The sequence below is a fragment of the Henckelia pumila genome, chromosome 2, assembly GCF_033568475.1.
Source record: "Henckelia pumila isolate YLH828 chromosome 2, ASM3356847v2, whole genome shotgun sequence".
Classification (NCBI taxonomy): Eukaryota; Viridiplantae; Streptophyta; class Magnoliopsida; order Lamiales; family Gesneriaceae; genus Henckelia; species Henckelia pumila.
Window position 1 is genome coordinate 43352025 of NC_133121.1, and position 23343 is coordinate 43375367.

Below are 23343 nucleotides of genomic sequence, written 5' to 3' on the forward strand. Positions count from 1 at the left end.
GGCATTGGGGTGATGCCGACTGAGAGCCTCATCGGGAACGCCGCCATCGTCATCGAGATGAGGACCGTTTCAGTGTACGTCGATTCTTGCAGATGGGGCCTAAGCCCTTGGGTGGAGGCGAGTCTCCGGAAGAGGCGGAGAACTGGTTAGACCGCATGGAGACGACTTTCCGAACTTTTCACATGACCGAGGACCAGAAGATGGAGACACTGGGTTATCTTCTGGATGGACGTGCACGTAGGTGGTGGAGGTTTACTTCTGCACCTTTTGTTGCGGCGAGAGGACTGGCCACCTGGGCCGAATTCCGCACAGCTTTCCACAAGATATATTTTCCTCCTGCACTCCGACAGACGAAGGCAGGTGAGCTTCTGAGCTTGCGGCAGGGAGCCTTGTCTATTGATGAGTACCAGCAGGAGTTCTTTGATCTGTTAGCCTATTGCCCGGAGATTGCCGACAGCTCCGAGATGAAGTATAATCTGTTCCTTCAGGGCCTTAACCCTGAGATCCATGACCGTGTGGCGAATGGTGACGACATGTCCTACGAGGGCTTGGTGAGCCGTTGTCACCAGGCGGAGGACAACATTCGACGGAACAGGTCTTTCTCTCAGTCGAGACCTGCTAGTTCTTTGGGTCTCCGTGCCCAATCTTTCAAGAGGTCTGGATCTACTTCTTCTTCCTCTGGCTCTGCTGGTGTTGTCCATTTCGGAAAGAAGGACAAGTGTGATCACTGTGGGATGAACCATCCATCCGACAAGTGCCGTAAAGCTTCTGGAGCTTGTTTTCGTTGCGGTGAGGTGGGTCATGTCCGGAGGGATTGTCCACTATCTGGGGGAGGCGGTTCTGGTTCTGGTTCAGGATCTGGTTCTCAGGCCACCGTTCAGCAGAGGTCGCAGGGACAGCCTGCTGGGAGTTGTCATTTGAGGCCACGAGCTTCTGGCCAGGTGTTTGCCCTGAGACATGATCAGGCAGTGGAGGAGAATGAGAAAGTCATCGCAGGTACATTTCTGCTTTATGGTATACCTGCTCTTGTACTTATTGACACTGGTGCATCTCATTCCTTCATTTCTGCACGTTTCGTTAAGAGGCATAAGTTACCTTGTATTTCACTAGAAGTAGTAGTTTCAGTTTCTACTCTGACGGGTCAGTCTACTTTGGCCAAGCGCCTAGTGATGGGTTGCCCTTTAGAGTTCGAGGGTAACATTTTGATTGCGAATCTCATGGTCCTTGCGATGGATGATTTTGATTGCATTCTGGGGATAGACATGCTGACTACCTATCGAGCTTCAGTGGACTGCTATCAGAGATTAGTACGCTTTCATCCGGAAGGGAGTGAGAGCTGGTTTTTCTATGGTAAGGGAGCGCGACCCCCGATGTCACTGGTATCTGCTTTGAGAGCCTATCAAGCTCTAGAGTTTGGCGGGGAAGGTTACCTTATCTATGCAATTGATTTGTCCGCTGAGAGCGTTGGGATAGAGAGCATTCCGGTCGTGGATGAATTTCCAGATGTATTTCCTGATGAGATTCTGGGTTTTCCTCCTGTTAGGAAAGTCGAGTTTGGCATAGAGTTTATGCCGGGTACTTCGCCTATTTCTCGAGCACCGTATCGTCTGGCTCCGTCAGAGATGCGTGAGTTGAAGAATCAGCTACATGATCTTTTGGACAAGGGGTACATTCGTCCTAGTATATCTCCTTGGGGAGCTTCTGTTCTTTTTGTAAAGAAGAAGGATGGGTCGATGCGGCTGTGCATTGACTATCGGCAGCTGAATCGAGTCACTATGAAGAACAAGTATCCTTTGCCTCGTATTGATGACTTGTTTGATCAGCTGCAGGGCACTTCAGTTTACTCCAAGATTGACTTGAGATCTGGGTATCATCAGTTGAGAATCCGAGATCAAGACGTAGCCAAGACTGCATTCCGTACTCGCTATCGGCATTACGAGTTTCTAGTGATGCCATTTGGTTTGACTAATACGCCGGCTATATTCATGGACCTGATGAACCGTGTCTTCAGGGAGTATTTGGACAAGTTTGTCGTGGTCTTCATTGACGACATCTTGGTGTATTCGCGTAATATGGAAGAGCATGTTTCTCACTTGCGGTTGGTACTGCAGACTCTTCGAGATGAGCAGTTATACGCCAAGCTGAGCAAGTGTGAGTTCTGGATGGATCGAGTGGTCTTTCTTGGCCATATCATATCCAGGGAGGGGATTTTTGTTGATCCAAGCAAGATTGAGGCGGTGCTTAATTGGTCGCGACCGACGACGGTTGCTAAGATCCGTAGCTTTCTGGGTCTAGCAGGATATTATCGTCGCTTCATTTTGAATTTCTCTCAGCTAGCTCAAACTTTGACACAGCTTACCCGCAAGGGTGTGGATTTCGAGTGATCCTCCGAGTGTGAGGAGAACTTTTATGAGCTTCGACGGCGGTTGACTTCTCTTTAGGGGTTAGGTTGTGTCCTGACTCAGAATGGGCATGTGATCGCATACGCTTCTAGACAGCTGAAGCTTCATGAGGACAACTACCCAGTCCATGATTTGGAATTGGCAGCCATTGTATTCGCTTTGAAGATCTGACGTCATTATCTGTATGGCGAGAAATTTGAGATCTTCACCGACCATAAGAGTCTCAAGTATTTGTTCACTCAGGCGGATTTGAACATGAGGCAGAGACGTTGGATGGACTTGCTTAAGGACTATGATTGCGAGATTAAGTACCATAATGGAGCTGCTAATCTCACCGCTGATGCATTGAGTCGCAAGGTGCGACTATCCGCACTTCAGACTTGTTCGATGTCTAGTGCGATCAGTGACTGTTGTACTTCAAGATATACTTTCAAGCATAAGAAAGGTATGCAGAGTATACAGATGTTTGCGATATTATCTGAGCCAGCTTTGTATTCGTGGATTCGAGATGCTTAGATGTCTGATTTGAAGACCCAGGGTTTAGCTCGTCTAGCTAACGAGGGTAGCTCGTCTGGATTTTATTATCAGTCAGATGGCTTTTTGTGTTTGTCTGGTAGGCTTGTGATTCCGCAGGATGTAGGTTGCGAGAGAAGATTTTGTCTCAGGCGCATTGCACTAAGTTGAGTATTCATCCTGGGAGCAACAAGATGTATAAGGATCTACGTACTCGTTTCTGATGGAAGGAAATGAAACGCAGTGTTTATCAGTTTGTTTTGAGATGTTTGGTGTGTCAACAGGTCAAGGAAGAGCACCGACGACTTGGAGGATTGCTTCACAGTCTGCCTATTCCTAAATGGAAATGGGAGTTTATCACAATGGACTTTGTGACCCATTTGCTGGTATCCCCGAGGAACTGTGATACTATCTGGGTTGTGGTGGACCGACTCACCAAGTCAGCGCATTTCATTGCCTATAGCCGGGAGTACAATGTGGATCGTATGGCTCGGTTGTACATTCAGGAGATCGTTCGACTTCATGGAGTGCCTGTGAGCATTGTCAGCGATCCGGACCCCAGGTTTACTTCTAGATTCTGGGGGAGTGTTCAGCGTGCGATGGGTACTACTCTCAGTTTGAGTACTGCCTATCATCCGGAGACTGATGGTCAGTCAGAGCGCACTATCCGTACTTTGGAGGATATGCTTAGAGCGTGCGTCATGGATTTTGGCTCAGCTTGGCAAGATCATTTGCCATTGATCGAGTTCGCGTACAACAACAGCTATCATACTAGCATTGGGATGACACCTTTTGAGGCGTTGTACGGACGACGTTGTCGTACTCCACTTTTCTGGGAAGAAGTGGGGGAGAGACAGGCTGAGGGGCCAGAGTTAATCCAGCAAGCTACAGACATTGTTGATCAGATCAAGAAATGGATTAAAATTGCACAGGATCGTCAGGCCAGCTATGCTAACACTAAGCATAGGCCTTTGCAGTTCGATGTCTGGGATAGGGTGTTTTTGAGAGTGTCACCTTTCCGCAGGATTCTCAGATTTGGCCTTAAGGGCAAGTTGGCTCCCAGATTTATCGGTCCGTTTGAGATCTTGGAAAGCATTGGCGATTTGGCTTATCGTCTGGTTTTACCACCGTATCTATCCAGTATTCATGACGTGTTCCACGTATCTCTATTGCGACGGTATGTGGCGGGTGAGTCCCATATTCTGCAGCCATCCGAAGTTAAAGTAGATAAGGATTTGACCTATGTTGAGAAACCTATTCGTATCCTGGATCATAAGGATAAGGTCTTGCGAAACAAAGTCATTCCTTTGTTTTTAGTTCAGTGGCAGCGCCGAGGCACTGAAGATGCTACTTGGGAGCTTGAGGACAGGATGCGTGAAGACTATCCTGAGTTGTTTTGATTTCATTATTAAGTTGTATTCAGTTGCAAACTCTGTAAATGTTTGATTTGAATAAAGAATGTTTCTGTACCTTGTGTTACATTCAGTACTTAAGATCTGTTTCGAGGATGACACATCTTAAGTGGGGGAGAATGTAGTAGCCCGTACCCAAAATCAGTGATTAAGGGATTAATCAACGCTAATTAAACAAATTGGGTATCGGACAGATTGGAAGCTCCGATGAGCGATCGGAAGCTCCGATCGAATTATGTCAGGCATGACGTGTGGCAGGATCGGAAGCTCCGATCACCCCTATCCAAAGTCAACCAATGATATTTTGACACATGGCAGATAGCGATGTTCGGAAGCTCCGATGGCAGGATCGGACATTCCTATCGAGGATCGGACGTTCCGATCGAGGATCGGACGTTCCGATCGTGGTCTATAAATAGAAGGCCGAGGCTTCATTCTGATTTGCCAATTCAGAGATTTCCCTCTCCATTCTACTTATTTGCTTAGTTCTAGTCTTCCTAGGCTTGATCCGGGTGTCGGCGAGGCGTTCGGTAGTCGCAGCGGAGTTGTGCCCAAGTTCTGGGGCATCGACATCAAAGGGCTAAGGACGGACGAAGGTATAGCTTTTGCTTCCTAAAAATATTTAGGAGTATGCAATAGCTTAGTTAAGGCTTTTAGAGCACTTTAATGATAGTAGTATCATTTGGCAGTATGGAGCAGACTATAAGCGTGGACCTATAATTGGTAGAGCTTGCACTGATTTGAGGTACGAAAGTACTGTTCGAGATATCCTGACTGAGTATGCATGTATTATGTGACTGCATGGTTTATATGTCATTGATTTATGCTGCATTCATTTGCATAGTGAGCTATCTCCTTCGAGATGTCTATTAGTAGGGTTGTACCCTATCCTGTTAGTGGATGGACTTCCATGGCTTTGGGTCCGGTAAATCCACTGGTATGATGGTATGTGAGCCACCTCCTGAAGAGACGGCACAGCGTGCTACATACCAGGGCCCGGTCTTTCTTTGTATTTGATCCTTGACCTCGAGTTATAGGGAGTTCACTTTGCATGCATGTATACTCATACTCTCGTACTGAGCGTTTTATGCTCACGTCTCGTACTCTGTGTTTCTGGACACCCTATTCCATGGGGCAGGTTTGCGATTGGACGAGGCGGGTGGATCCAAGAGGGGCTAGGCAGTGGTTGGCCAGCTGGAGCTTCGCCTAGGTTTTATTCTGTTGTTATTGGATTGATACAACTATTCGATTGGGTTGTATTATTTTTTGGATATTTACAGATTTCTTGCCTTGGGATTGTATAATGTTTATGGTTTCCGCAGTTTTATTCGGATATCCATTTAATTAAGTTAATTGCATGCCTAAGTTCTGTTTAGTAGGTGATCCAGGTAAGGATCACTACAAAATCAATACTTAAATATTTTGATGTCACGATGATAAAATAAATATTTAAATAATAAATGAAGCGATTAAAATAATTTAAATAAAATAGATAAACATTTAGAAGTCATTTGAATAAATACTCAAGCGGAATTAAAAATCTTTAAAATAGATTGGGCAATCAAAAGTATTTAAATAAATAAGCTAGATATTTAAAAATCATTTAAATAACTAGCCGATAAACTTAAATTATTTTAAATAAATAAGCTAGACAATTAAAATAATTTAAATAAAAAATCTTAAACCTTTAAAATCATTAAAACAAATAAGTTGAACAATAGAATCATTTAGATAAATAAATAAACATTTTAGAACACATAAATCAAATAAAGAATTTAAATCAATTAAACTTAAAAATAATAGTCATAATATTTATTTAATTTTATGCATGCGATTTAGTAGATTGGATTTTAGGCGCTACACTTCCCGTATAGGAGCGATTTTTTCTGCCTAGGAGCGAGCTCGGGCGCCAGGGCGGAAATATTTTTCCACCCAGGCGGGAAAATTTCTGTCCAACTTTTTCTAATTTCGCATTTGAAGTCCGAAATTCAAGTTTATGATCTTTTAAGATATTTTAAGTGTTTTTAAGATGTTCTATTGGAAAAAGTTTCAAATTTGAATGTCCGGAACGGACGGAACGACTCACGTGGATCGGTTAAGCTATGTAATGCATCCTCATGTTATATTACTTAATGAAAGCCATATATGTTTATTATGTAAGTCATGAAATATTATGAAGCATTATATACATGAATGAGTTTTGCATCTTTATTAGCAAGCATGACGTTTATTATGAAAGTTATGAGCATGAGACGACGACGTATATGATGAATGTTATGATGATATGAAGTATGCATGAAAATATTTTGATGTTGTATGTGACTTTGTGGTGGCAATACGAGATGAAAATGATGGGATTTGGACTTTCGGGATGCATGAAAACATTTTGATGTTGTATGTGACTTTGTGGTGGCAATTCGAGATGAAAATGATGGGATTTGGACTTTCGGGATGAGCTCCGGAAGGGCCTATCCAAAATACGTGCTCAAGAGAATGTGAAACTGGCACCTTGGGATGAGCTCCAGGGATGACCATTCCAAAATACGTGCTCAAGAGAATGTGGAATTGGCACCCTGGGATGAGCTCCGAGGATGACTGTTGCGTAATGTTGTGCCCGCAAGTGCACGGTGTCAAGTTTTAATAAAAAGTGAGTAGAGTATCTTTTTCACGAGAAGTAATAGTGAAAATTATTCAGTACTTGTGATTAAAATAATTCGAACTTTATTCAAAAAATTAAATAAGAGGTTTGGTTTTCAAACTAAAATAAATAATAAACTTTAGCAAATTTAGCAAACCACGCACTTCAATTCAAATAAATATCAATGAGAGAAAATGGTCTAGAAGTTTTGATTTCACTTGGTTTCAACAACAAATACTCCTAGTTAAATTATTTTCATGAATTCTATTCAATTAATAGCCAAAAACACTTAGATTTTTCTATTTTCCTCTTCCGAGCAACAAATAAATTGTATCAAGAATGAAATTTCTTAGGCTGCGCTTAGGAAGAGGGATTTGGGTTCATTTAGATTTGAAATCCAAAGCCCAAATCCATTTCATTTGTTTGGCTATAAAATTTTAAAAGGAAGGTTTCAATTTGAAATCCAATCGCATGTATTTTTATTGGATTTGAAATCTACTCCTCTACTGGTTATTTCGAATCCCTCCCTTCACGTGAGCGGCCAAGCGCTTCTTGGCCACTTTTTGAAATCGACGTGTATATCTAGGCATGGTTTGCCTTTTGTAAATTTAGTATTTTGTTTAAAGTTTGTTTTTGTAAATTTAGTATTTAATCCAATTAATTAAAATAAATAAAATGTAAATTTATTTTATTTTAAATTGGACATAATTATTTTGTAATCAAAATACTTTTTTTATTTCAGAATATATAAATAATAATAGTAAACTTTTCTATGATTTGAAATTCTTCAATTTTTTTAGTCAAACAACATTTTTTTAATCAATAAATTTAAAATTCACTTTGAAATTCTATGTTCAGCAAGAGATTTAATAAAAATAAGATTCAAATCAATGGATTTGAAAATCCATTGATTTGAAATCCTCTCTCAAATCCAAATAGCTACATCCAAGCACAACTTTATTTTTATGCATTTACCATGCATGAGATTTGGAATGAAGTTTGAAATGCTAATTTCATTATCACCTTGAAAATCCATTGATTTGAAATCCTCTCTCAAATCCAAATAGCTTCATCCAAGCACAACCTTATTTTTATGCATTTACCATGCATGAGATTTGGAATGAAGTTCGGAATGCTAATTTCATTATCACCTTAAAAATCCATTGATTTGAAAACCTCTCTCAAATCCAAATAGCTCCATCCAAGCACAACCTTATTTTTATGCATTTACCATGCATGAGATTTGGAATGAAGTTTGGAATGCTAATTTCATTATCACCTTATTCCATCCTATCAAGCATGACCTGAGTATCAAGAAGTTGGATACTCATCTCTTGAGTTTACATTTCGGATGAAACAACTATGTAAAATCAGCCAATATCTCATCGTTCACAATCTTCACACGAGTCCTCAACTCGACCACTTGATTATTATCTTAAAGTGTGAAAATAACTAGAACTAATCTGCAAGTTTTTTTATCGGCTCAAGTATTATTTTATTTATTTGTTTATTTACTATTTGCTAATATAAAATTTATTTCGAATCTAAAACTATTAACATATAAATGGAGGCTTCAATAGTCTCTAAATTAGAAAGGAATGAATAAAGAATGTTGGGCTCGTCTGACGAAATTAAAATTGGATGGCTTAAAATTTATAAGTTTCCTGCGACCCACGGTCTCTTTCAGCAGCACCCGAGACCATGCAGAACTGATATGTATATTTGGTTGCAATGGCCAAAACTAGAGCATAATTGTCAACACAAAAGGTCTGGGATTTCCTGATACAGCTCATTTATAATGTAGCTTTACACGTATGGACACTCAACTAAGTAAAAGAACCAAAGAACGACAAACTAACAATAAACATTTGCGGCATTACCACGGACTGAAGGACATCTAAAGAACCACAAACATCTAATGACAACAGTGCCTGATATCATCCATTAATCCAAAATCACGAGCACTCGAAACCAAACCGATTCCCCGAATTCAATGGTATCATGTTTCTGGTTCAGATACCTGAAGATACACCATTTGAGTGTATCCATTGAACACGGAATTATCAAATTGGGACAAGCCTAGCCTCTTGAATAGGCCATACCTACCATCTTCTATGACAGGAGGAGATGCACGAGCTGGATCGTACCTTGTTTGATGTGTTAATGAAGGACCAGCAACAGGGGGGAGCTCCCAGTAAACATCGAGCACTGACTCCACAAATCTGCTGTTCTCAAAATGTTCAGTATAAGTGATTGCCTTGTTGCTGTGGTTAAAATCATCCCGCATATGCCCTCTTACACCCCACCAGGCTTCTCCGGGTCCACAGAGCTCGACTATATCAACTGCTTTGTCCCAGAATTTGTTCCTTCTAAATCTTATCCTGGCTTCATCGCTATCTTTGAAACAGGTATGTCCGCCACCTGGATCGACAGATCGATTATACAGTGACTAGGAAACAGGAAAGATCCCAAATAAACACACTAAGAGCGTGATCAACATGAACATCACATGAAATGAATGGTTTACTGTTCAAGAAAAATGGGCAAATAACACGCAAGCTCTGCTCTTTCACATGTTCATCCACCTACCATATTTAACTGCTCAAGATGTTCACAGCCTATGGGGAAATGAAGGAATGAAATTTGAAACCAGCGTAAACTTCCAAAAGGAAAATAATATTGGGACAGGGTTAATGATTATTACAATGGGAATTAAACATTAATATTGACAAGCTCTGCCATTTTTTGGCTACTGATACATGATTCTCTTCGCTTGGTTGAATTGATTAGGAAAAGTTGTTTGCCAGTAAAGCAGCCAACCACGCACCCTTTTACTGTCAAATTATCGAATGATTTGGACATCCTACATAATAAATTCAAAACCTTGAAATCAATCTGAAACCGGAAAGTTCAGTTTGGTTAGCAGTTTGAAAGTTACAATCCTGGACCAAATTGAAATCGAACCATATACATCCTAGGCGGTTTTAAATCAAACCGATATTATGCTGTTTTGTCCCCAAACCAATAGATATGTTATTAGCCACTTCATAATTTACAATATATATATATAATATGTATATATATTATCATCTTTTTTCTTGAAATAAAGATTTTGTGGTTTAAGCCAAAATTAAACCGCATATTTTGGTTCAGGCGTGGTTTGGAAAAACTCTTAAACTGAAATTGACAGTTCTGACTTTTATAAAACAGAAACTGTCCAGGGCAAACAGTGGACACTCTTAGATTTGGTAATCTATTCAGTGATTTTGTATAAAAAGTAAAAAAACATCAATCCATCCACAATTTTCTGATCTGCAGTGCCACACGACTCGATGCACATGATCAGGTTTATGACGTGTTTCTAGCTCCATGAGAAATTATCACTCGTAAACATCAATGCTGTTAAAACTTAAAAGTGTTCTCTCAGTTTCATATACTACACTCTTCAAATAACTGAAAGTCAAGTGGAATCCATAAACCATTCGGAAAATTAAGTGAAATGAAAAATGAATCAACAAGCACCGGTAGGGGATGCCCACTCTTGAAGAACACGGAGCAGATAAATCTGACAGAATAGAATACAAGGCAACTTGAAATCAACAGGCAGATCTTGCATCGAAGGCAAGGATTCAGAGTGATCAACATCAAAACAGGCTATGAAATAGAAGACAACATACCTCTTATGTAAAATTGATCACATATTTGCCTGAAGGAATAATGGTCCCCAGTTCCAGTATCATAGTTGTCCTCAAAAACTAGATGCTTGAAGCCAGCTTTAAGTGCTTGCTTTAATCTACCATCAAAGAGTAAGGCTATAAAGAAAGATACTTAGAGTTTCATGGAGTGGAACCTGTAAAATTATTGAAGATGTACCTTTTTAGTTCATTTTGATGATCATCAAAGAAGATTAAAACTCGGCTGAGATCTTTTATCCCGTGTTTCTTCATCACTTTTGCCCAATCCATGCTCCCAAAATCAACAAAGTCCTTTCCAGCAAAATATGTGCAATTTCCATCAACATAAGCAGGTCCTTTCTTAAGGTATTTTTCTGGATGACGAGGGGAAAGTGACACAATAGGCGTATCTGGCATTGCCTGCCTTAAAACCCATGTAGAATGTCCCTTAAAAGCTCCGCTTTCAATCATCAAGTCAGGCTTGAGCCATTGTGTGATAAACCAAAGTCCAAAACTATGGTCAAATCCCATCCCATACATGTTGTTCTTTATAGGTCGGGTCTCATATATTGGCACAAACTCCTCAAGAGCGTTGAGTAAATCCTTGGATGTCCATTCAACAGTTTTTCCATGTTTCGATCTGCCTTTAGACAAGGATAATTAAATAGGTATAAACTGAGACGACCTCTTTATCTACCAAATAACAAAATTTAATAACCAACACATAAAACACAACGAACTCTTATTGCACTGCATGGAAATATGAATCTAAAAAATTGATACTCGACAATATGATTCAGGAATAATTTTCCCATCAATAATTATATCATTGCATGGGAAATCTTAGCAAATAGATTCACTAAAATATATACAGGATTGAGTGTGTGGCACATTATCATTAACCAAGAAGTCATTTTTAGTCCATGACAATGTTGCACAAATATTTATAACAAACGAGAATTGTATAATAGTTCATCCCAAAAATTTCATTTTGGAATGACTTCCACTTTAATAAATCAACTTCTCATAAAAATGAACTCTTTCTACAAAGGGCGAACTCGGAATTTAGTTGAATTTACAATGAGGATTATTCAGCTGCTTTCTATACAAAATTAAAATTTTCAGCAATGATACGCTTCAGTTCTCTCAATCATCACCTATCCTCGATAAAACAAAAACAAAGGGCGGTAATCTAAATCCACAAGGAATGTAATTGATAATTACAAACATAAATGAGTAAGAATAAACTATTTGCTTCGAATTTCGTTATTGGCATTTAGAAACAAAAAATATAAAACCCTAACATTTCAAAAAGTAAAGGAAAAATTGCAAAAGCTACTGATTACTTACACCAGGGAACCCCAAGAGATCCGAAATCAGATTCGAGACCGTCGAACCCGAAGAATCTCAACCGCGAAGTGTGATCGGACGAGGAGACGGAGATGCAGACCAAATCATGAGTATGATAAAGAAAAGAAGAGATAATGACGATAGTAAGGAGGGCGATGATGAGAATGGGCCAGAGGTATCCAGTTCGTGTGAGATAATTAGTGATCCGCATAGCGACGGACATGTGCTTCCGTGTCTTGGACTCGTCCCCGGTTTCTTCGCCGCCGCCGTCTTCGCCGGCATGCGGCGTTCGCCTTGTAGAAAGTGCTCTCTCTAGCATTTTGTTCGTAGGCGACATGTGGACACTTTGAGTCAGCTGCACAAAGCAACTTTTGTGATTTTTTTTTTAGACGGACCTAAACACTTCTAGGGTTAGAGGCCGGAGCCGGACCACCACCTTTTTTCAGTAAAATTAAATTTTTCTTTTTCTAAATTGTGGTAAAAAGACAATTATTTCATTTTTAAATATTACATAATTATTTTTTTATAATTAAATATCTACTTATGTTATTCATATTACTTGAATACGTGATTTTTTATACAAAATATAACATTTGATATCAAAATTGTATATGATTTATTTGATTGTAACTTTTATTATTTGTTATTATATAACATTTTCCAATCCTATTAGTGTTGTTTTTTTGTATTTTTGTATTTTTAAATTTTTTTTGGTGGATTGATCCACCTAAGAACATGTTTAATGGTGAGATGATGTTGGTGAGATGAAGTTGATAACTTCATTGCATGATGATGTCAGCGATGAAGATGTGAAGTTGATAACTTCATTGCATGATGATGTCAGCGATGAAGATTTTATTGCTTGGTTCAACGAGGATGAGATGATATTGTAGAGAGGATGTTGAAATATTAATTTTTTATTCTATTAAATATATTTTTATTAAAACACAAAATAAAATTGCACAAATTGAAAAAATAAAAATACACATAATTAAATTTTAAAAACTACAAAAAATTAAGAAATACACAAATAAAATTTTATTTCATTAAAATTTAAAACTTGCACATAATTAAAATTATATTATTATTAATTTTATATTTAATTTAAAATTATATATTTTATAATTTTATTTTTAAATTATTTTTAATAATTTAAAACGGCCAGATTTTAGATCTTTAGTTTTTTTTAAAAAAAAATGTAGTGGGTCCCGCATGAAAAAAAATTTAAAAAAAAAAATGAAAGCAAGCAAGGCTTCCTCGCGCGGAGGGTCTCCGCATGAGGCCCACTACATCCTCGCATTCTCGCCCTTCAAGGGGCGAGAAATGAAGATGGGCGAGGCTCACGTGGGCTTCCTCGCCCATTGTACGTGCTCTAACCCACAATCCAAAGGTGGTGGGATGGTCCGTTTGACATTCTAGTCACTTTTACCCCTAGTCTGCTTTTGTTGCACACACATGTTATATATATTGTTGGTATGATTCGATTGGCCCACCCGAAACCTCCTTACCTAATTTTCATCTCAATAAAAATCGAAAGTTTTTTTTCTTCTTCTCTCAATCCAATGTCTCATAAATGTTGGGATCCGAATATTTGTGATCTTTTCAGCTTATATATCTATATATATTAATTGATAGAGGCTTTCGAAGCACAAATTGAATCCTGATAAGGCACACCAATTTTTCAAGGTAAATATAAGTTGATAATTAGGGTAGTCAAGAGGTAAATTAATCATGAGGATAGGAACCTAAAATGTCCTCTATTTATCTATTTCGTCAATTAATTCTATCATAGCATTCATATCTTACTATATTATTATAGTAGGAGCATTTAATTATTTTAACTTAATTATCAACAAAATCAAAATTAGTAGACAACTAGTCCTTTTATATGATCACCTCATTTTTAGCTACTAGTTTTTATCTTATTTACCAAAATGACATTCGATATCTTTGTGTGTATTTTAAAATTTTTAGTTTAGATAGTTATCACTCTTAAAACTTTTGAATATCTAATTCATCATGTGAGTTCTAAAAATAACATGAAAATTAATTAATATAAAAAATTTATGTATATGCACGCATCGCTTACAAAAAACGCTAGTATATAATTATTCTTAAGTTCAAACCATCCCAACATATTAATAATAATTAGAATGGCTTCAGTTCCATAGCCCCAACATATTAATATTAAATTAGAACAGCCACGGTAGATTTTCATTTAATAGGGCTTTGGTCCAATAACCCCAATCTATTAATAAAATATAATCATAATATTATTTTGGGTCGGATTAAATGTGTTGGATCTGTAAATGGAAGCAATGTTGATTTTGATGATAACAAAACATGTTATTGTGTTTCTAACATATTTACTTAAGTATGTAGTTGGTTGATCACATATTGGAAGTGCTAAAGTGTTGAAATATAATTTCAGCACAACTTAGTTTATGTCGCAACTATTTGTTTCAAGCATATTTCATAGGCCGATAATCCAAATGGCCAATAGAAAAAATCTTTGAACAGCACCACACAAAAATATTCAAGTCATATCTCAGATCAGTGGACCAATTTGGATGTTTGTTAGGTCAAACCATCGTCTCAAGCTTGAGCTGAACGAACTAATAGTAGCAAACAATTTGATAGACCAATTCTGGTTTAGTCGTCATATCTCTCAGCTAAATTATCTAAAAAGAACAATTCAACACACATTAAAAAGCTAAGAACATGATCTACAAATCATCTTTACAAGTAAAAGTCTGAATCAGAGCCTAAGATGTTGATAAATCGCAATGAAATTACTGGTTCTGCAAAGATTGCTGACATAGCTCAAGCTTCTATACAATATGGTATTTCAAATCGTTCTCTCTCCTAAAAACTTGAAATTGAGTGATTCTTGATTCTTTGTAAATTCAAGACAAAGAAAAGCAACTTTCATGTTCATCATTTTACCCAGAAATTGACGAATCAAGAGCTATAATCATTGAACTAGTGATAAGAGTGTTTTCATGCATTATTTTAATTTGTGTTAGTTTTTGAGTCAATTTTTCATGCATTCGTGTTGTATTAGTATAATTTAAGTTTAATTTTATTCTTATTCATGCACATTGTCTTCATTTCATGTTCCCTAGTTTATTGTAGGTACAATGAAGAAATAATGATTTTTGAAAACAAAAGAAGAGCCTAAACACCAAGAGAGGCACAAGAAGGACTTACGAAACATCGATTGTACAAAAAAAATTAGTTATGATGCTAGAAAAATCCAAATCCAATCTCCACCATACAAAATATAGTACAAGATGTGATGTCCAAATTTCAGCTCGATCCGACGGCTAGAATTTCATATATGAATTTTTTCAAGAATTATGCGCGTAAAGACAAGAGCAAAATAAACTGGAATAAAAGATTGCGCTCGAGCGAAATATTTATACCGCTCGAGCGCGAAAGGTGAAAAATTTGAGAGATGGACAGAAAGTTGTGCGCTCTAGCGGGAGATTTATACCGCTCGAGGGCGATCGCGGGCCAATAAATTTATAATTTTTTAAATCTTTTAAAAAAGGAAAAAATATCATGATTCTTGGACGTATAAATACATATTTTTCATCTGATTTTCGGGGATTGGAGTCATATTGTAGAGGAAGGCGGCTAGGACTGAGGATTGAAGAGTTTGAAGAACGTTCCATCCTAGATTCTTCTCTGTTCTTCTTTTGATGATTAAAACGATGTTTTGAATTATGTTTTCATATTTTGAGTAGTTTTTCTTTCAGCTAAGACCACGAGATTGGGTCGAAACTAATTTATGTTTGAGACGTGGTTGTATGACTGATATATTTTGAATATTTTTAGTTATTGATTGATGTTAGTTTAATTGTAGTAGCCCGTAACCAAAATCAGTAATTAAGGAATTAATTATAATTACTTGGATAGAGTTCGAAAGCTCCGAAGGTGGATCGGAAGCTCCGATGGTATTACGTCAGGCATGACGTGTGGCAAGATCGGAAGCTCCGATCAGGATCGGAAGCTCCGATCACCCCTATCCGAAGTCAACAAGTGATATTTTGACACGTGGCAGATCAGGATCTTCGGAAGCTCCGATGGCAGGATCGGACGTTCCGATCAAGGTTCGGACGTTCCGATCGAGGATCGGAATCTCCGATCGTTGTCTATAAATAGAAGGCCGAGAATTCATTTTCAATTGCCAATTCCGGATTTCCTCTCTACTCTAGTCGTATTCGAGTTGTTCTAGCCTTCCTAGGCTTGACCCGGGAGTCGTCAAGGCGTTCTATAGTCGTAGCGGAGTTGTGCCCAAGTTCTGAAGGCATCGACATCAAAGGGCTAACGACGGACGAAGGTATAGCTTTTGCTTCCTATAAATATTTAGGAGTATGCAATAGCTTAGTTAAGGCTTTTAGAGCGCTTTAATGATAGTAGTATCATTTGGCAGTGTAGGGCAGACTATAGGCGTGGACCTAGAGTTGGTAGAGCTTGCACTGTTTTGAGGTACGAAAGTACTGTTCGAGATATCCTGACTGAGTATGCATGTATTATGTGACTGCATGGTTTATATGTCATTGAATTATGCTGCATTCATTTGCATACTGAGCTATCTCCTTCGAGATGTCTGTTAGTAGGGTTTTTCCCTATCCTGTTAGTGGTTGGACTTCCATCGATTTGGGTCCGGCATATCCACTTGTATTATGGTATGGGAGCCACCTCCTGAAGCGACGGCACAGCGTGCTACATACCAGGGCCCGGTCTGTCTCTGTTATCTGATCCTTGACCTCGAGTTTATAGGGAGTTCACTTTGCATGCATGTATACTCATACTCTTGTACTGAGCGTTTTATGCTCATGTCTCGTACTCTGTGTTTCTGGACACCTATTCCATGGGGCAGGTTTGCGATTGGATGAGGCTGGGGGATCCAAGAGGGGCTAGGCAGTGGTTGGCCAGCTGGAGCTTCGTCTAGGTTTTACTTCTATTGTTTTGGGTTGATACAGCTATTCGATTTGGTTGTATAATATTTGGATAAATTACGGATTCCTTTCCTTGGGATTGTATTTATTTATGGTTTCCGCAAAGATTATTCTAATATCTGTTTTATTAAGTTAATTGCATGCCTAAGTTCTGTTTAGTAGGTGATCCGGGTAAGGGTCACTACATTTATGGTATCAGAGCATGCAAAAGTATTCTTGGGATTTAGTCTTATCATGAGGTATTTTTTGTAGATGGCAGATCGTGATGACCAGAGTTCTCATGGAAGCATTGGTGGGCGTTGGGGTGATGCCGACCGAGAGCATCGTCGAGAACGGCGTCATCGTCATCATGACGACGAGCGTTTCACTGTGCGACGATTCTTAGCTATGGGTCCTAAGCCCTTAGTTGGAGGTGAGTCTCCGGAGGATGCAGAGAACTGGTTAGACCGCATGGAGACTACTTTTCAGACTTTCCAATGCACCGAGGAGCAGAAGATGGAGACCCTGGGTTATCTTCTGGATGGACGTGCGCGCAGGTGGTGGAGGTTTACTTCTGCACCTTTTGTTGCGGCGAGAGGAGTGGCCACCTGGGCCAATTTCCGCACAGCTTTTCAGAAGCTGTATTTTCTTTTGCACTCCGACAGTCGAAGGCAGGCGAGCTAGTGAGTCTGCGACAGGGAGCCATGTCTATCGATGAGTATCAGCAGAAGTTCTTTGATCTGCTATCCTATTGCCCCGAGATTGCTGACAGCTCTGGGATGAAGTATAATCTGTTCCTTCAGGGCCTTAACCCTGAGATCCATGACCGTGTGGCGGTTGGCGACGACATGTCCTACGAGGGTTTGGTGAGCCGTTGTCACCAGGCGGAGGATAGCATTCGGCGGAATAGGTCTTTCCCTCAGTCGAGGCCTGCTAGTTCTTTGGATCCCCGTGCCCAAACTTTTAAGAAGTCTGGATCTAATTCTTCCTCTGGTTCTGGAGGTGTTGTCCGTTTTGGTAAGAAGGATAAGTGTGATCACTGTGGAAAGAACCATCCATCCGACAAGTGCTGTAGAGCTTCTGGAGCTTCTTTCCGCTGTAGAGAGACTGGTCATATCCGGAGGGATTGTCCACTATCTGGGGGAGGCGGTTCTGGTTCTGGTTCAGGATCTGGTTCTCAGGTCACCGTTCAGCAGAGGTCGTAGGGACAGCCTGCTGGGAGTTCTCATTTGAGGCCACGAGCTTCTGGCCAGGTGTTTGCCCTGAGACATGATCAGGCAGTGGAGGAGAATGAGAAAGTCATCGCAGGTACATTTCTGCTTTATGGTATACCTGCTCTTGTACTTATTGACATTGGTGCATCTCATTCCTTCATTTCTGCACGTTTTGTTAAGAGGCATAAGTTACCATGCATTGCACTAGACGTAGTGATGTCTGTTTCTACTCCGACGGGCCAATCTGCTTTGGCTAAGCGTCTAGTGATGGGTTGCCCTTTAGAGTTCGAAGGGAACATTCTGTTAGCGAATCTCATGGTCCTGGCGATGGACGACTTTGATTGCATTCTGGGAATAAATATGTTGACTACCTATCGAGCTTCAGTGGACTGCTATTAGAGATTAGTACGCTTTCATCCGGAGGGGAGTGAGAGCTGGTTTTTCTATGGTGAGGAAGCGCGACCCCCGATGCCTTTGGTATCAGCTTTGAGAGCCTGTCGAGCTCTAGAGTCTGGCGGGGAAGGCTACCTTATCTATGCAGTTGATTTGTCCGCTGAGAGTATTGGGATAGAGAGCATTCCTGTAGTGGATGAATTTCCAGATGTATTTCCTGATGAGATTCCATGTTTTCCTCCTGTTAAGGAAGTCGAGTTTGGCATAGAGTTGATGCCGGGTACTTCGCCTATTTCTAGAGCACCGTATCGTCTGGCTCCGTCAAAGATGCGTGATTTGAATAATCACCTACAGGATCTTTTGGACAAGGGGTACATTCGTCCTAGTGTATCTCCTTGGGGAGCTCCTGTTCTTTTTGTAAAGAAAAAGGATGGGTCGATGCGGCTGTGCATTGACTATCGGTAGCTGAATCGAGTCACTGTGAAGAACAAGTATCCGTTGCCTCGTATTGACGACTTGTTTGATCAGTTGCAGGGCACGTCAGTTTACTCCAAGATTGACTTGAGATCTGGGTATCATATGTTGAGAGTCCGTGATCAGGACGTAGCCAAGACTGCATTCCGTACTCGCTATGGACATTACGAGTTCCTAGTGATGCCATTTGGTTTGACTAATGCGCCGGCTATATTCATGGATCTGATGAAACGTGTTTTCAGGGAGTATTTGGACAAGTTTGTCGTGGTCTTCATTGACGACATCTTGGTGTATTCGCATAATACGGAAGAACATGTTTCTCACTTGCGGTTGGTACTACAGACTCTTCGGGATGAGCAGTTGTACGCCAAGCTAAGCAAGTGTGAGTTTTGGATGGATCGAGTGGTCTTTCTTGGCCATATCATATCCAGGGAAGGGATTTCTATTGATCCGAGCAAGATTGAAGCGGTACTTAATTGGTCGCGTCCAACGACGGTTGCGGAGATCCGTAGTTTTCTGGGTCTAGCAGGGTATTATCGTCGCTTCATTCTGAACTTCTCTCAGTTAGCTCGACCTTTGACGCAGCTTACTCGCAAGGGTGTGGACTTCGAGTGGTCCTCCGAGTGTGAGGAGAATTTCTGTGAGCTTCGACGGCGATTGACTTCTGCGCCGGTTTGGCATTACCGTCAGGATCTGGAGGGTATGTGGTATACACGGATGCTTCTCTTCAGGGGTTAGGTTGTGTCCTGACTCAGAATGGGCATGTGATCGCATACGCTTCTAGACAGCTGAAGCTTCACGAGGACAACTATCCAGTCCACGATTTGGAGTTAGCAGCCATTGTGTTCGCTTTGAAGATCTGACGTCATTATCTGTATGGTGAGAAATTTGAGATCTTCACCGACCATAAGAGTTTCAAATATTTGTTCACTCAGGCGGAGTTGAATATGAGGCAGAGACGTTGGATGGACTTGCTTAAGGAATATGATTGCGAGATTAAGTACCATCCGGAAGCTGCTAATCTCACTGCTGATGCTTTGATTCGCAAGGTGCGATTATCCGCACTACAGACATGTTCGATATCTAGTGCGATCAGTGATTGTTGTACTTCAGGATATACCTTCAAGCATAAGAAAGGTATGCAGAGTATCCAGATGTTTGCGATACTATCTGAGCCAGCTTTGTATTCGCGGATCCGAGATGCTCAGATGTCTGATTCGAAGACCCAGCATTTAGCTCGTCTAGCTAACGAGGGTAGCTTGTCTGGATTTCATTATCAGTCAGATGGCTTTCTGTGTTTGTCTGGTAGGCTTGTGATTCCGCAGGATGAAGAGTTGCGAGAGGAGATTTTGTCTCAGGCACATCGCACTAAGTTGAGTATTCATCCTGGGAGCAACAAGATGTACAAGGATCTACGTACTCGTTTCTGGTGGAAGGGAATGAAAAGCAGTGTTTATCAGTTTGTTTCGAGATGTTTGGTGTGTCAACAGGTCAAGGCAGAGCACCGACGACCTAGAGGATTGCTTCACAGTCTGCCTATTCCTAAATGGAAATGAGAGTTTATCACAATGGACTTTGTGACCCATTTGCCGGTATCCCCGAGGAACTGTGATGCTATCTGGGTTGTGGTGGATTGACTCACCAAGTCAGCGCATTTCATTGCCTATATCCGGGAGTACAATGTGGATCGTATGGCACGGTTGTACATTCAGGAGATCGTTCGACTTCATGGAGTGCCTGTGAGCATTGTCAGCGATCGGGACCCCAGGTTTACTTCTAGATTCTGGGGGAGTGTTCAGCGTGCGATGGGTACTACTCTCAGTTTGAGTACTGCATATCATCCGGAGACTGATGGACAGTCGGAGCGCACTATCCATACTTTGGAGGATATGCTTAGAGCGTGCGTCATGGATTTTGGTTCAGCCTGGCAGGATCATTTGCCATTGATCGAGTTCGCGTACAACAACAGCTATCACACTAGTATTGGGATGACACCTTTTGAGGCGTTGTACGGGCGACGTTGTCGTACTCCACTCTTCTGGGAAGAAGTGGGGGAGAGACAGGCTGAGGGACCGGAGTTTATTCAGCAGGCGATAGACATTGTTGATCAGATCAAGAAATGGATTAAGACTGCACAGGATCGTCAGGCCAGCTATGCTAATATCAAGCGTAGGCCTTTGCAGTTCGATGTCGGGGAGAAAGTGTTTCTGAGAGTGTCACCTTTCCGCAAGATTTTCAGATTTGTCCTTAAGGGCAAGTTATCTCCCAGGTTTATCGGTCCGTTTGAGATCTTGGAGAGCATTGGCGATTTGGCTTATCGACTAGCTTTGCCACCGCATCTATCCAGTATTCACGACGTGTTTCACGTATCTCTGTTGCGACGGTATGTGGCGGATGAATCTCATATTCTGCAGCGGTCTGAGGTTCAGGTGAACAAGGATTTGACTTATGTTGAGAAACCTATTCGTATCCTGGATTATAAGGATAAGGTTTTGCGAAACAAAGTCATTCCTCTGGTTTTAGTTCAGTGGCAGCGCCGAGGCACTGAGGAAGCTACTTGGGAGCTTGAGGACAGGATGCGTGAAGACCATCCTGAGTTGTTTTGATTTCATTCTTAAGTTGTATTCAGTTGCAAACTCTGTAACGTTTGATTTGAATAAAGAATGTTTCTGATTTCTGTATTTCATTCGGTACTTAAGATCTGATTTCGAGGACGAAATATCTTAAGTGGGGGAGAATGTAGTAGCCCGTAACCAAAATCAGTAATTAAGGAATTAATCATAATTACTTGGATAGAGTTCGGAAGCTCCGAAGGTGGATCAGAAGCTCCGATGGTATTACGTCAGGAATGACGTGTGGAAAGATCGGAAGCTCCGATCAGGATCGGAAGCTCCGATCACCCCTATCTGAAGTCAACAAGTGATATTTTGACACGTGGCAGATCAGGATCTTCGGAAGCTCCGATGGCAGGATCGGACGTTCCGATCAAGGTTCGGACGTTCCGATCGAGGATCGGAAGCTCCGATTGTTGTCTATAAATAAAAGGCCAAGAATTCATTTTCAATTACCAATTCCGGATTTCCTCTCTACTCTAGTCGTATTCGAGTTGTTCTAGCCTTCCTAGGCTTGACCCGGGAGTCGTCAAGGCGTTCAATAGTCGTAGCGGAGTTGTGCCCAAGTTCTGGAGGCATCGACATCAAAGGGCTAACGACGGACGAAGGTATAGCTTTTGCTTCCTATAAATATTTAGGAGTATGCAATAGCTTAGTTAAGGCTTTTAGAGCGCTTTAATGATAGTAGTATCATTTGGCAGTGTAGGGCAGACTATAGACATGTACCTAGAGTTGGTAGAGCTTGCACTGTTTTGAGGTACAAAAGTACTGTTCGAGATATCCTGACTGAGTATGCATGTATTATGTGACTGCATGGTTTATATGTCATTGAATTATACTGCATTCATTTGCATACTGAGCTATCTCCTTCGAGATGTCTGTTAGTAGGGTTTTTCCCTATCCTGTTAGTGGTTGGACTTCCATCGATTTGGGTCCGGCATATCCACTTGTATTATGGTATGGGAGCCACCTCCTGAAGCGACAGCACAGCATGCTACATACCAGGGCCCGGTCTGTCTCTGTTATCTGATCCTTGACCTCGAGTTTATAGGGAGTTCACTTTGCATGCATGTATACTCATACTCTCGTACTGAGCGTTTTATGCTCACGTCTCGTACTCTGTGTTTCTGGACACCCTATTCCATGGGGCAGGTTTGCGATTGGACGAGGCTGGGGGATCCAAGAGGGGCTAGGCAGTGGTTGGCCAGCTGGAGCTTCGTCTAGGTTTTACTTCTGTTATTTTGGGTTGATACAACTATTCGATTTGGTTGTATAATATTTGTATAAATTACGGATTTCTTTCCTTGGGATTGTATTTATTTATGGTTTCCGCAAAGATTATTCTGATATCTGTTTTATTAAGTTAATTGCATGCCTATGTTCTGTTTAGTAGGTGATCCGGGTAAGGGTCACTACATTAATATTTCTTGTGAATATCCTGATCACCTAGTCACATGTTTGTTGATTAATCATGAATCGAAAGAGGATTGATTAAATATAGCTTCAAAGATATCAGTTAACATATGGTTAAACCGACTAGAAATAGTAATCAGTTCCAGTATGCGGTTTTAGGTGAAAACTGAATTTTCATAAATATTGAATGAGTTTAAGTTTGATTAGAATTAATTAAAAATAATTAATCCATCCAACTTGAATATGTTTAGCAAGTCTAGAAATAGATTGTTGAATAATACAGGAAAATTCACTATGATTGA

General features: G+C 40.4%; 1 protein-coding gene across 2 annotated transcripts; it reads right to left on the reverse strand.

Moving 5' to 3' along the window:
• Nucleotides 1–8604: 8604 nt before the first annotated feature.
• Nucleotides 8605–12411, reverse strand: LOC140883388 (uncharacterized). Of its 2 annotated transcripts, XM_073289831.1 has the most exons (5): nucleotides 11990–12411; nucleotides 10839–11283; nucleotides 10643–10758; nucleotides 9113–9386; nucleotides 8605–8985 (listed from the first exon to the last, which is right to left on the reverse strand). In XM_073289831.1, the coding sequence occupies exons 1-5, from the start codon at nucleotides 12324–12326 to the stop codon at nucleotides 8910–8912; spliced, it is 1248 nt and encodes a 415-aa protein (XP_073145932.1). In that variant the 5' UTR covers nucleotides 12327–12411; the 3' UTR covers nucleotides 8605–8909. The 2 variants fall into 2 exon arrangements, with proteins under 2 accessions (XP_073145932.1, XP_073145930.1); XM_073289829.1 differs by having other exon boundaries at nucleotides 8606–9386; nucleotides 11990–12410.
• Nucleotides 12412–23343: the final 10932 nt, after the last annotated feature.

What these genes read in the sequence shown, in the direction of transcription:
- LOC140883388 (XM_073289829.1), bottom strand. Translation starts at nt 12,326, where the DNA reads ATGTCGCCTACGAACAAAATGCTAGAGAGAGCACTTTCTACAAGGCGA. An exon ending in ATCTCTTGGGGTTCCCTGGT is followed by an intron (nt 11,284 to 11,989) that starts GTAAGTAATCAG and finishes CCTTGTCTAAAG; the next exon opens with GCAGATCGAAACATGGAAAA. An exon ending in TGATCAATTTTACATAAGAG is followed by an intron (nt 9,387 to 10,642) that starts GTATGTTGTCTT and finishes CTGTCGATCCAG; the next exon opens with GTGGCGGACATACCTGTTTC.